Consider the following 14566-nt stretch of genomic DNA (forward strand, 5'->3'; position numbering starts at 1 on the left):
ATCCCATATACAGTCACCAAATGCAGACACTATTGTGGATGCCAAAAAGTGCATGCTGAAAGGAGCCTGATATGGCTGTCTCCTGAGAGGCCCTGCCAGAGCCTGACAAATACAGAAACGAATGCTTGCAGCCAACCATTGGACTAAGTTGGGGTCCCCAAATGGAGGAGTTAGAGAAATGACTGAAGGAGCTGAAGGGGTTTGCAACCCTATAGAAAGAATAACAATATCAACCAACCAGACCCTCCAGAGCTCCCAGGGACTAAGCCATCAACAAAGGAGTACACATGGCTCCAACTGCATATGTAGCAGAGGATGGCCTTATCATGCATCAAGGGGAGCAGATGTCCTTGACCTTATGAAGGCTTGATAGATGCTCCAATGTAGGGGAATTGAAGGTGGGGAGGTGGGAGAGCATGGGTGGGTGGGTGGGTGGAGGAACACCTTCATAGAAGCAGAGGATGGGATAGGGGATTTCCTGGGGGGGGGACCAGGAAAGGGAATAACTTTTGAAATGTAAATAAAGAAAATATCCAGTAAAAAAGAAAACAATAGAATTATAGTTTCAAATGTGATCATTGTAGTATGTTTCTGACAGGGAAGTCCTTGTATTTTAGTGATAATATTGCGATATTTGTGGATGAAATATTCTGACATCTGAGATCTGTTTCAAGAAAAGACTCAGACAGGACTGGGGTTAGAACTGAAACAACAATGATCCAATTATTGCTTAATGGTTTATTACAATATTTAATGAACATAAGACAAAGTTGAAAAACATGGCTGAATTGTGCTCTCATCTTGTGTTGCTCATCTTGTGGGTATACCTTAAGGACAGCCTTGGCTGAGTTTATAAAAAGCTTTTGGCTTCCTGTTCAGTGGTCAATTTAGGTAGTCAGTTTATGCTGGATTAAGAGTCTGCCATGGGGCCTGAGCTAATGGATTCTTTTGTGACAGGCAGGAGAGGAGATGTGATTTAAGGTGGTGTTTCTACAAGCTGCAATTTAAAAGGAAAAGGGAAACACAGGGCTTTTTATATTGCTATTTTCCCCAGAAACAATTTACATTTTCATCTTATTCAGAGACAATTTACTCAGTGTCAGTCAGCACGTGCAGCCCTGCCGAGCATCACAGCATTATTTTTGCTTCAGGGAAAAGAGAGAAGAATAATGCCACTCAAATAAATTACAGCAGAAACTTATGAATGACAGGACGCTGCGCTTCATTTCCAGATTTTAGACATCTAAATATGCCCTGAGGAAGTTAACATGGGAAACCAAAAATTTCGTCGGCTCAAAATGTATTAATTTATTTTGACAGGTATAGACACTCCTAACAAAATTCCAGGATACAGACGTGATCCTTGAATGGCTTCTTCTTGGCTGCACAGTGATACAAAGTGACACAGTGGCGTTCAGAATGCAGAAGGAGGGGACTATCCCATAACACCGGCCATGGTGCTTCCTATATCTGAGCTGTTTGAAGTCAAGAGAGTCCTTAAACCAATGTGTGCACATATGCACGTGCACACAAATACACACACACACACACGCTCTCACACACACACATACAATTTGCTGTAATGTCACACAAAAAATGAGTAAATATTTAAAATTGTAATTTTAGGTCTGCAGAAAGCAAGATGGGATGGTGAATGTTCCTGTACAACCCCTTCCTGCCACCTGTACAGTCTCCCTCACTATAGATGTCACACCACAGTGACACATTTGTCACAACTGATGGACCCACAGTGACACATTGCAATCACCCAGAGCCCCTTCTCATCCCTGTTAGGCACTTCATTTATACAGGAGAAAATGTAGGCCTGCATTTCTATATCATTTTCCTTGTGAGGCAAGGCCAGCTGGCAAAATGTCCTTCAATTTTTATCTTGTAAAAATAGTTCTCCTTCAGTGTCAGAGGATAATTTCACAGAGCAAGAACTCTTAGGGGTTTCCCTCCCACCTTCATCACCAGATATTTCACACACTCCTTCTTGCCTGCCTGAATTCTGAAGAAGTCAGGAGTAATCCTTATCTTTTCTCTAGGGCATGGATGGTGCTTTCTCACTATGGCTCCTTTGTCTTTTATTTATCCAAAGTTTGAAAATGGTATGTGTAAATTCTTAGTCATCTGGGGAATGAAATCAAAACTACTTTGAGATTTCATCTTATACCTGTCAGGATGGCTAAGATCAATAAAACAAATGACAGACCATGCTGACAAGGATGTGGGGGTAAGGAGAACACTCCTCCATTGTCGGTAGAGTGCAAATGTACAGCCATTATGGATATCAGTGTGTCAGTTCCTCAGAAAGATGGGAATCGATCTATCTCAACATCTACCTATACTATACACTTAGGCATATACTCAAAGGAGGCTCCATCTTACCACAGAGACACTTGTTCAACCATGGTCATTGCACAATACCGAGAATCTGGAAACAACTAGATGTCCTTCAACAAGGAATGGATAAAGTAAATGTGATATATTTACACAAGGGAGTATTGCTCAGTTCTTAAAAACTGAAATCATAAAATTTTCAGGTAAATGGATGAAACTATATTTTAAAAAAAATCATCCAAGTAAGCCAGACTCAGAAAGACAAATACCGTATGCATTTGCTTGTATGTGGATATTAGCTGTTAAAGCAATTAAATCAGTGATAACTGTCTTTGTTAGGATTTCTATTGCTAGGAAGAGATACCACGAGCACTGCGACTCTTGTAAAGGACAACATTTAATTGGGGGTGGCTTTATAGTCCTGAAGTTCAGTCCATTGTCATCATGGTGGGAAGCAAGGCAGCAGTCAGGCAGATATGGTACTGGAGAGGGAGCTGAGAGTTCTACTTCTTCCTGCTGGCCTGACACTGGGCCTGACTTAAGCATCTGAGACCTCGAAACCCAACCTCAGTGACACACTTCCTTCAACAAAGCCTCATCTACTCCAGTGAACTGCTACTTTCTATGGGTCTATGGGGGCCATTTTCATTCAAACCACCACGATAATCCATGTGAAATCCATAGAGCCACAAAGGTTAGGTATATAGAGAGGAACTGGGGGACAGGGAACAAATATATTTCCCTAGGAAAAGGAAGTAGAATAGATAGCTATAGATGGAAGGTAGCAGAGGCAGGAATGGGAGGATCAAGCAGGAAATGGGAGAGGAGAGAAAGATGGGGGAGGATATAGAGGGAGAGACAGCTAAAATTAAGGGCCATTGAGGAGCAGGGTGTAATCTAATACAGTTGAAGATTTGCAAAATATATACACATTTATGAAGGTGACAGAAATAAAATCTCCAAATAATGGGGGGGGGGAGGGGAAACAGAGCCCCATTTGAACATCCGTGTCACCAAATGAACCTTTCAGTATTGGGAATGGGCTGTATCTAATTGAGTTGTTGACCAAAAGGGGTCCCATGGGAATCCCCAAACAAGCCACGCTGATGTCAAGATTGTTCCCCACAAACTGACAACATGGCCCTGTTGCTGAGGGCCACACCTGTACAACTCACTGAACATGGAGAAGGTGAGCTGGTACCTACCTAGAGTTTTCACTCCTGTGAGTTAGTGTAGTGTTCTTGGTACTAGAAGACACTCTGCACACTGTCAAAGTACCTTTTATTCATCTGATGTAACTGTTATCTTAGAGGCATATTGCCTGTCTGCTAACCTAGGCCTAGTCCTGATAGCTTCTAGCCTCCGTACAATCTAATCTAGCTCTAGGATGTTTTCAGCCTTTGAGACTTACTTACTGCTGAGTAAGCTCACCCTTCCTAGGTCTATCTGAGCTCTGACTGGCTGATCAACTCAACTGTTCTGGCTCAAATGACTCTCCAAGATGACAGACTCAATACAGTGTATCTCCCTCTGCCTCTCCTGCTTGGCCTCAAATTAACTCTAGTAATTCATTCTAATCTTCTGGCTCCTTCTCATTCTCTGGCTCGTTCTATCTTCACCTGTATCTAGCTTGTTCTCACTTTAACCTGTTTCTGTAAAACTCTCCAGGCAAAACTGTCTCCTTGTATTTCTCTGCATTGCTCTCTGTTAAGTAGCTTCCATTTCCTCTCTTCCCCTGAGAATTGGACATATGCTATTCTGTCAAATCTTTCCCTGATTCATTTTGTCTGCCACTCAATTAGACATCACTTTTAAACATGGGTGCTTCCTTCAACAGACTAACTTTACCTTCATTGTTTAAGATTAAAGGTGTATACTAAGTATTTCAGCCAGAGGAATTAAAGGTGTATGCTGACGGCTGAGCCTCACCACAACTAGAAACAAGTTTTTTTAACACAATCTCAGGTCAGGGTTCACAGTGTGATCAAATATCCTGCAACAGCCAAAGGAGAAAAATAAATACCAATTGAGTTACAATGGTGTCCTGCCTGCAAGATATGTTAGGGCAATGGTGGCCATAACACTTGTGGGAGTAATCAACCAATATTTGATTTGACTTAGGGCTCACTCTATGAGATAGAACCCATACCTAACACAGCTTACATGCTTAACAACCTGAGACTAGATGATCCAGGGACCTAGGATAAAACCAAATTCCACTGTTCTACTATAGGAACATAACAATGAGATTACTCCTAATGGCAGTCAGTGCCTTGTTCAGCCATCGTCACAGAAGCTCCCTCCTACAGCAGATGGGAACGAACGAATGAACAAACAAACAAACAACCCCCCCCCCCCACAGATCCACAGACACTATTGAGACATTATTGTAACCCATTGTAACTGGGTTGGTGTTTATGCACAAGGTGAAAGATATAGTCCTTGGAACACTCATCTCTGAGTGGGATACTTTCATCAAATTCCTCAAGGATCAGGGAACCCCCACAGAAGAGGAAGCAGAAAGAGTGTTAGAGCCAGAGGGAATGGAGGGCACCAAGGAAACAAGGCCTCATAAATACAACAGGACTGAGCCACATATGAACTCAGAGATTGAGGCAGGATGGTGCTTGCACAGGTTTGTACTAGAAGGGGTCCTAGAGCTGAAAGGAGAAGTGGGCACATGCCCCCATCCTCACCCTATCTCCAATTGATAACCTCGTGTAAAGGAAAGATTAGTTTTCTCCCAGGAAGTCTCACTGGGGAAATGAACTACTCTTAAGGGCAGGCTGCATGTCTAGCAGTAGATGCCAACAGAAAACTAGCTCAATGTCTTCTTTGAGCACTCCTTGTCTCATGATGTCATGTTGGATCTTTTTTCTTTTAAAAATATTTTCATTTTTGTTTCTTTCTTAATATAGGTCCTTTGTGTATCTATATGGCTTCTGGTTTTGTGTTTTTATGAGATTCTTGAGTATGCAAATGAGTCTTTGGTTCTCTACACATTTCTTGTGCCTTTTCTTGGGCTCTTTCCCTTTGATTTGTATTGTCCTATTCTGATGTGTTTGGCTTTGTCTTATCTTGTTTTACTTTACTTTATTATTGTCTCTTAGATGACTGTGTGTCTTCTAATGGGCAGAAAAGGGATGGATGTGATTGGGAGGTGAGGTGGCTGAGGAACTGAGAGGAGTAGAGAGAGGGGAAACCGTAATCAAGATCTATTGTAAAAAAAGACTCTAATCTAGGAGGGGGATAACAACTGGACTGTAAAAAAAAGATTAATAATAATAATAATAGTAATCATAAAAATAAAAAGGAAAGAAAAAGGAATCTAATTTCAATAAAAGAAACACAAAAAAGAAAATGAGGGGAAGGGCATTACTCTTGTTTGGTGTTCTCTGAGCTTCAAGAATCTTTGGTTTGGGGACATTCGTTGTCTGAGGATCACTCCCACTCCCATCTCTCTTCCCATCCTTCTGCTGTTCATCACATGTATTTAAAAATGCTTTAATGATACCACAGTTCTTGTGTAGGTTGCTTTTGCTTTCATTTCCCCCCCTCTGTTTCTTAGGTTTTCCTACATTTCTCCATCACAACCTGTAGTTCAGGGTTCCCTCGCTTAGCAAGTGCAGGGTATCAATAGGCCACAGGTACCCTTCACTTCGGTCGGAGTACTTTGTGTCTCTCATTTGCTCTCTTGTCTTCTTCCTCAGAATGCCCATTACTCTGCTCTCCATTAAAGCCTTCAGAATATTGAATATAATTCCAAGGTTGCTTGAATTACTTACTGTCACATGACTGGTTCTGATGCTTGTTCAGTTTTTTTCCATCAGTCCATTCTGCCTCTGAGATTGGGACAGTTGTGCTGCCACAGGATGTGATTTGCTTGGTAAAAGGAACTTGGTGAACATCTGAGGTCGCATGTCACAGAGGGGCATGCTCTATGCCCTCTGAGCCTGATCATCTTGGTTTGGGTTCTCGGTATTCAACTGTGAGGGCTTTCTCTTCTTATGGGGACAAAATGGCTGGGGAAGGCTGGAACTGAGTACCACACTTCCTCCAAAAACAGTCTCTTCGGCCTCTCTCTCAGCTAGAAGCGTGAGGAGACAGTTTTCCAAGGCTCACTGTGAGAACCTGACATTGTTCCTGAAGGCGGAGCTTACAGAATGGGGGTAGAGAAGCCCCCTGTGATGGCACCTCCAGAAGGTAGTCTCTCAGTTGTCCTCACCCAGCCTCCAGCATCCTCATAGGTGTGTGTTGAGTTATGTTGTCTCAGCCCTAGGCCCCTGCTTGTAAGTTTCTGCCCTAGGAGGTTGAGGTTCTGTAGTCTTGTCTGTCTCTTCAATTTAAGCAGTGGTTCTCAACCTTCCTAATGCTGTGACTCCCTTAATCAGGTTCCTCATGTTGTGGTGATCTCCAGCTCTAAAGTTATTTTCTTTTTTCTTTTTCTTTTTCTTTTTCTTTTTCTTTTTCTTTTTCTCTTCCTTTTCCTTTTCATCCTTCCTTCCTTCCTTCCCTTCCTTCCTTCCTTCCTTCCTTCCTTCCTTCCTTCCTTCCTTCCTTCCTTCCTTCCTTCCTTCTCCTTCCTTCCTTCCTTCCTTCCTTCCTTCCTTCCTTCCTTCCTTCCTTCCTTCCTTCCTTCCTTCCTTCCTCCCTCCCTCCCTCCCTCCCTCCCTCCCTTCCTTCCTTCTTTTTTCTTCTCTTCTCTTCTCTTCTCTTCTCTTCTCTTCTCTTCTCTTCTCTTCTCTTCTCTTCTCTTCTCTTCTCTTCTCTTCTCTTCTCTTCTCTTTTCTTTTTTTTGAGACAGGGTTTCTCTGTATAGTCCTGGCGGTCCTAGAACTCATTCTGTAGACCAGGCTGGCCTCAAACTCAGAAATCTGCCTGCCTCTGCCTCCCAAGTGCTGGGATTAAAGGCGTGCGCCACCACTGCCCACTCCTAAAATTATTTTCATTGCTATTTCATAATTGCAATTTTGCTACTCTTGTGAATTGTAATGTAAATATCTGTGTTTTTTGATGGTCTTTGGCAACTCCTGTGAAAGGGTTGTTTGATCCCCAAAGAAGTTGTGACCTATAAGGTTGAGAACTCCTGGTTTAGATGGTAGGGTTTTGCCCTCTGAGTTTTTTTGATGCATCTAAGAATTATTAGGCGTGCTCAGATTTTTTTTTTTTTTTTTTGATGGCATAGCTACTTCTACGCTTCTTGTATGCTGGGTTGAAAGTCTTTGGAAAGCACAGCTATTTAAACCATGTAGCTAACAAAGAGAATATAAATGTCCTTCTTTGACCTTTCCATGTTTTTTTTTTTCTTAATTCAGGTGTTCTAAAGAACTGTTTTTAAAAGATTTAAAGCTGGGTTATAGGTGTTAAAGAACAGAGACTGAGCCAGCCTTTCCTTTGGGATCTTATACTTCTCCAGAGTGCTCATGTAGTGGTTGGCTCATCCCAGAATGAGAGTATATAGATATAGAGCATATAGCTGAGGAATCCTAACAGGCTAGCCCAGATATTCTAGACTTAAGTGAGATATTACATATACATTGTGATAAGAAAGGCTAAGATTACAATGCAGCAGACACTGTAATATTTTATTTGATTCTCACAAAAATGTATTAAGGTAGACACTATTATCTTTAACACTTGATCTTAATCATCAAGAAACAGAGATGGAGAAAGTAACTTTCCTAAAATCATCACACCTTGAATATGACTCAGTAGTGGGTACTCTGTACATATTAAGCTATCCCCCACATGATTTCTCATGGCTATTGGTCTCATCTTAATATCTTCAGTGAAGACAAGCATTTTTGGTGTTAAGGATGGAGCCTAGAGTCTCATGCAGGCTAGACAAGCACTAGCTATATCCACAGCCAAGCAGTTCTGATCTTCGTATTTACTTGAGACAAACTGTTAGGCCTCCCATACCTACAGAATAAGGGGAAAATCTTGAGCTTAAAAATTTAAGCTGTGGGGCTGGAGAGATGGCTCAGAGGTTAAAAGCACTGACTATTCTTCCAGAGGTCCTGAGTTCAATTCCCAGCAACCACACGATGGCTCACAACCATCTATAATGGGATCTGACACCCTCTTCTGGTGTGTCTGACGACAGCAATGGTGTCCTCATATAAAACAAACAAACAAACAAACAAACAAATCTTTAAAAAACTGTTAAGCTGTGGTTTCACTGCCTTTGGACTTACGTTTCATAATTCATCTCCATATAACTTACCCTCTAGTCATGTGGGTTCAGAAATCTCTCAGCACCGCTTTATGATTCCTTGGCTCTGTATTTTTTTTCAAACTTAGTAAATTCTATTTCCATAGACATCAAATTTGACCATTTTTTTAAATTAGAGTTGTAACAGTCCTTCCTCTGTGGAAGTCTATGATAGCTCATTACCAATGTTCCTGGCTTTAACCATTAGAGTGCTGTATTTTATATTATATACAACATTCATCCCGCATGTTTCTATTGCTGTGGCCTAAATGGGAATGTCCTTTTAAAATTGACACGCTGGAAACTAATATCTATCGAGATACTAAAAGTACTGATTTATAAATACTGGTGTAGAAAGTTCTTCAGGACAGACCATAAGTTAAAAGATAAAAGACTGGGATTAGACAAATGATGCAGTGTTTAAGAGGTTTGGCTGTTCTATAGGACCTGGGCTCAATGCCCAGCACCCACGTGCTGGCTCACAACCACAGTTAACTCCAGTTACAGGGGATCTGAAACCCTCCTCTGCCTTCTGTGGGTGCCAGTCAAGCAAACGATGGATGGACATGTGTAGGAGGATGTAAGTCCTTTTACTAACAGATAAGCACTAGGGGAACCAGGAATGTTAAACCCATAGGTTTACCTCTGAAAGGGAGAGATGTGTAACCTGATTTCTGCCAAGAAGCCTGGAAGTGGATGCAGGTAGTCACCTGGTGACCTTTGCACTATGTGTGTGTGTGTGTGTGGGGGCACACTGAGTCCTTCCCCAGTCTGTTATCTCGAGCCTGTTCTCTAGTTAATCTACAGAACTCATCTTTATGGAAGAGGTGACTTGTACTTTACAAAGAATTTTGACATAGTCATGTCTTAAGTTTTGTTACAAATGTGGGACTGAGTTAATTATCACCAGGAGACCTTTTCCAAATTGTGCTACACTTAAATATGCCTAAAACAAACTACTTTGAGTCAGACTCTTGAAGTTTGAACCAAAATGGGTCATGTTGAACCAAACTGTCTTTCTGTCTCTTGTGGATCAACACTCTGATAACTATGATGTCTGCAGAGACCCCCATAGACACATACGTAGGCAACACAGCTGTACACAAAATATAAAATAAAAAACTGTAAACACATACACCCAAACCAGTGGGATGGCACTAGTTAAAAGTGGAAAGTGTTGGTGTTAGGAGGTGCGGAGAGGACAGTCTTGTTTTTCTTACTGTACTTCTCTCTTCTTTTAAAAAAGACCTACATAACTCATATAGAGTCATCTCAACAGCTAAGGCTAGAGCAAACATAGGTGTGCTTAATTGATGCAAGATAATAGATACAGATCGGAACTGATCAGGGAAACTCGTGACGTATAGTCATGTTATCCATAGTAAGAATTACTGACAACTTCATTGTTCAGTTTTATAAACCAATGTCACTTTGCCTATCATTGTTTTGGAGGTAAAATTAGGAATTAATCTCTGGCTAGACTTTCATAGTAAGGAAAATAAAGAGGGGGAGAGACTGGCTGGAAAGATGGCTAGTTAGATAAGACACCTGCTGCCAACCCTGACGAGTTGAGTTCAACCTGGGACCTGCCTGATCTTTCAAGTTCTCCTCTGACACTTGCTCTGTGGCACACACATACTATAAAAACAAAACCAAACCCAATCGTGTGGCTTTTTAAACATGATCTCTATATAGTCCAAGCTGTTCTCCAGCTTCCTATGTAGTCCATGCTAACCTCCAACTCATGAATTTTCTGCTTCAGCCTCACTCCAGTGCTGGGACCACAGGGATGTTGTGTGCGCCTTTCCTTGAGTTGTCTCGTACCGTTTCACAGCTCACTAGTACTCTTTCCTCTCTTTAGCTTGGTTTCTGGATGGACAGATAGATTTGTACAAAGATCCCATGACCTTCTGCGAGGACACAGCTTGAGTCCTCACACACATTTCCTTCAGATACAGAGGAAATCCACTGCCTCCTTTGTACTGATGAAACATCATAGACAAGAAGTGGACCAAGCCTTCCAAATGTATTTATGCTGAAATAAAGAAGGAATGTATAGTCTAGGCTGTCAACCTAAGCTTCCCCAGGACCTGAAGGTTATTCTTACACAGGTTCTACTGTAGGATGTGGCCAAAGCCAAAAGCATTGCTGAAATTGGTCAACCAGGCACAGATTTGTGCACTGGGACTCAGATGAACTAATAGGGCTAATAATAGCTTTGATATCAGTACTTCAGGAATCCATGAAGACCCACAAGAACAGCATTCCAGGGATGCCATGTGGTAACAACTGTGACCTGGTTAGATGGCTCATTTCTTATAGCTGGATTATTCTAGACTGGTTAACCCCTTGTGATTGATGGACCATGAGGAGGGTCTGTAGGGGAAGACGTAAGGAAGACAAAACTCTCCAAGAACTAAGGCAAGTCTGTTCTCCAGCGATAGCTGAATCCCTGGAAATATCACGATACATATAAACCTTAAAACGGCCACCCTGTGTTGCCTTACATAGACCTCTTATGATCATTTTAGTGACAAGAGATATTAAGAAAACATTAATGGAGAATTTAAGGAAATGACCGAAGGTAGAGAGGATTCAGGGTCAAGGATATAGGTTTGCAGGGGTGAGGGTGGGAGTGGGGTGAGCTGGGGTTATGAGGGACTACTCACTGGGTTGACGCGTGTTCCAGTATGTGTACTGCACCGGCTCCCTCTGCCCCACGGTCTTCCAAGTGTACTCTCCTGTATTGTTTTGGTCTTGAAGAGCAATCCAAAAATAACTGTCCTTTTCTGCCACACTACTGATCAAACTGGTAATAAAAGCTTGTTCAAATCTTGATAGAAAAAAAAAAGGAAATTGTTATACTAAGTTTCTGGACGATTAAAAGTGTCATTAAAGCATAATAAAGTGCACAGGATGGAATCCAATAAGCAATTCTTGTTAATTCTCTAGAACGCAGGACCAGGAAAACCGCAAGACTTTTGTATTGTTAATAGACAGGAAACATCAGTGCAACTCAGAGATACAGGAGTGGAGACTCCTAAGATTATGTGACTCCCTAAGACTTAACTCTTGTTACTGTCCCGAGGGCCGGAGTCCAGGTCTGATTCTGTGGTGAAATGGCAGTCTTCACACACACAGCAATGCATCTCTTGGAGAAAGATGTCTATTTTACATGTAGGCTGCACAGCACACACTGTATGCATGGGCTAGGAGGGAGGAGGGAGGACTTTATGCTTTTCTGAATGTGCGTTTTCTACCACGTAGCACACCGGTGCCTTCTCCCCACACTCGCTTAGTAAGAAGGAAAGTGGAGGAGGAACAATGCTATGCCTCCCGAATCAGTCTGTGCACGGGCATATGGAGTCTTATTCAAATGTGTTCAAAAGTGTATTTTCACTGAAGATAAATTTCAACAAATCCAAGGCATTCCACCCACTCGCATTTCCCCCAAGCAGCTGAATGAATTTGCTCCCAATGATTGCTGGCAATGCTCCCTTTCAAATACAGATACATCCAAAGCAGATGCAGACAGCTTGTGTATACATGCTTATACACACACACACACACACACACACACACACACACACACACACAGAACCAAAGCATGCACACCAAACTCAACTAGCATTGAATTCAAAGCTTAGTTTAAAACTTCATTCAAAGCACATATTAGAAGGATGTTTAAATGGTGGTAACTTCTGGCCAGATCTGAGTGGAGAGAAAATTGAAGGCCTGGTACAATTACCCAAGAAACCTCAGGAGAAAGGGCACTGGACTTTTAGCATTCACTTTTGGATTCTCTTTATTCGCGCATTATTCACTTGCTACGGAGAGCAAAAGCAGGGAGGCCATGGGTAATCAGAGGAGACTCAAAGGGAAGGGGAAGGAAGGGCAGAAGGACAAAAAGTGGAACAGTGAGTGCCTAAGGCCACCCCAGGGGATTTCAGTGAAGGACCTGAGGAGTTCCCTTTGTCAGAGCATGTGGGCTTCATCTTGCTTTAGTAAATATTTCCTACAAATGCTCTATCAACAGTCTAAATCTTACACTTTTAAAATCAGAAACGCTACACGTCAGAGGCAGAACGTTGCACACGCACGTTTCTGAGGAAGATATGTAAAGCTAAATATTGGCTAGATGCTGTGGTGATATTCCTTATTCTTTATTGGCTTGTGCGGTCACAATAGAAGATCTGCTGTATGGTGCCTTCTCTTACCTAGAATTGCTGTGCTACAAGCCAGAGACTAGTTGCTGTGTTGTTGCTAAGTCCAAGGCTAGGATTGGTTCTTCCATTAGTTTATCAAATTGTAAAAGTACCTTTTATTGGCCAGATGTAATTGTCATCTAGTAGGCTTACTGCCTCAGTCTGCTAAGCCAGGACTAGTCCTGGAAGCTTCTAGCCTCCGTGCACTCTAATCTAGGCTCACCCTTTCTAGCTTCTGTGCTCTGACTGGTTCAACTCAGCTGTTTTGGCTGAAACTCTTCTCCAAGCTGACTGATTCAGTCTTACTTCTCTGTTTTGCACTGTATTGCTCTGCTTGGCCTCAAGCTAGCTAACTTTGGCAATCTGTTTTATCTTCTGGCTCCTTCTTGATCTTGGCTTCGTCTGCCTCTGCTCACCCGCACTGAATTCAAAGGACAAAATAGAACTGACTCCTGAGTGCTGGGATTAAAGGTGTGTATGACTCCTGAACCTGAGCTTTTCTGGAAAAAAAAAGCACCTGGAACTTGCTCTGTACCAGGCTGGCCTTGAGCTCAGAGATCTGCTTGCTTCTGTCTCCTGGGATAAAAGACTTATCTGTACTTTGGCCAATGTAGTCAGGTTGCTGGATTAAAGTTTTTCTACATTAAATAATAGCAAGAAATAACACTGTCTGTAAACTTGGCCTTGAGTGTCATTATTTGTACAAACAGTGCGTTTGTACCGTGTTGATTATAGATTTGTTCACTCCACTCTGATTTGCTATTTTATCTTCATCATTGTTTGAGACAATAAAAACATGTTTTTTGATTTGTCAATGCTATTCTTATGGAGTACATATACTTTTTTTTTTTTTCCAGAAAAGCTCAGGTCCAGGAGTCGTACACACCTTTAATCTCAGCACTCAGGAGTCAGTTCTGTTTAGTCAGTTGAATTAAGTGTGGGTTAGCAGAGGCAGCTGAAGATGAAGAAGGAGCCAGAAGAACAGATTGCCAAACATTTAAATAAAAAAAACCCACACAAAACCCACTAAACTTTCCTCAGTCCAGTTTACAAGATGGTACCATTAGTAAAATAATTCAGCAAGCTCATCTAAGCCAAACATGTTCTTTTGAAGCTGTGTGGGGAGTGCTTTGGGTAACCATGCATGGTCCAGGGCAAGCTCTTGAGTATCTGCTTCCAGTTAACAAAGAAGCAATTTTACATTCTTTACCACTTTTTGTCTGGTTTCAAACACTGGATGAAAAAACTCTGGTTATAATTTGTAGATCATATCTGAGAAGATACACCATGATGAAAGGATTTAATTTGGGTTCATGGTCTATAGGGTTAGCATCTATGACCATCTTGGTGGGTAACATGGCAGCAGTCAGTGAGGCATGGTGCTGGAGCAGTAGCTGAGAGCTTACATCTGACCCACGAGCATGAGACACAGAAAAAGAAAGAGAAGAGAGAGAGGGATAGAGGAGGAGAGAGAAAGATAGATGGAGAGGGAGGGGAGACAAAGGGGGGAGAAAGAGAGAGAGAGAGAGAGAGAGCGAGCGAGCACACTAACTGGGAATGAAGGTAGGCTTTGGAAACTTCAAAAGCCACCTTCACCGTTAGTGAAACACCTCCTCCAACAGTTTTACACTTTCCAAACAGTTTTTCAACCAAACCTTCAAATATATGAGCCTATGTAGACCATTCTCATTCAAATGGCCACAGACAATAACATTTACAATATTTTTACTCTGGTGTTTTAGAAGTATTTACTGAAGTTCAGAGTTAGCTATATATCATCTGGTCATTTTGTTTGAATTTACTG

The 14566-nt window shown here is 41.8% G+C and overlaps 1 protein-coding gene across 2 annotated transcripts in view; it reads right to left on the minus strand.

The window, feature by feature from the left end:
• Positions 1 to 14566, minus strand: part of Pla2r1 (phospholipase A2 receptor 1) — a 135784-nt gene that overhangs the window by 50635 nt on the left and 70583 nt on the right. For both annotated transcript variants that reach the window (NM_008867.2, XM_006498928.4), the window contains one exon: positions 11227 to 11390. In NM_008867.2, coding sequence (NP_032893.1) covers positions 11227 to 11390 — 164 coding nt within the window. The remainder of the gene's footprint in view (positions 1 to 11226; positions 11391 to 14566) is intronic.

The sequence above is a fragment of the Mus musculus genome, chromosome 2 (assembly GCF_000001635.26).
Source record: "Mus musculus strain C57BL/6J chromosome 2, GRCm38.p6 C57BL/6J".
Classification (NCBI taxonomy): Eukaryota; Metazoa; Chordata; class Mammalia; order Rodentia; family Muridae; genus Mus; species Mus musculus.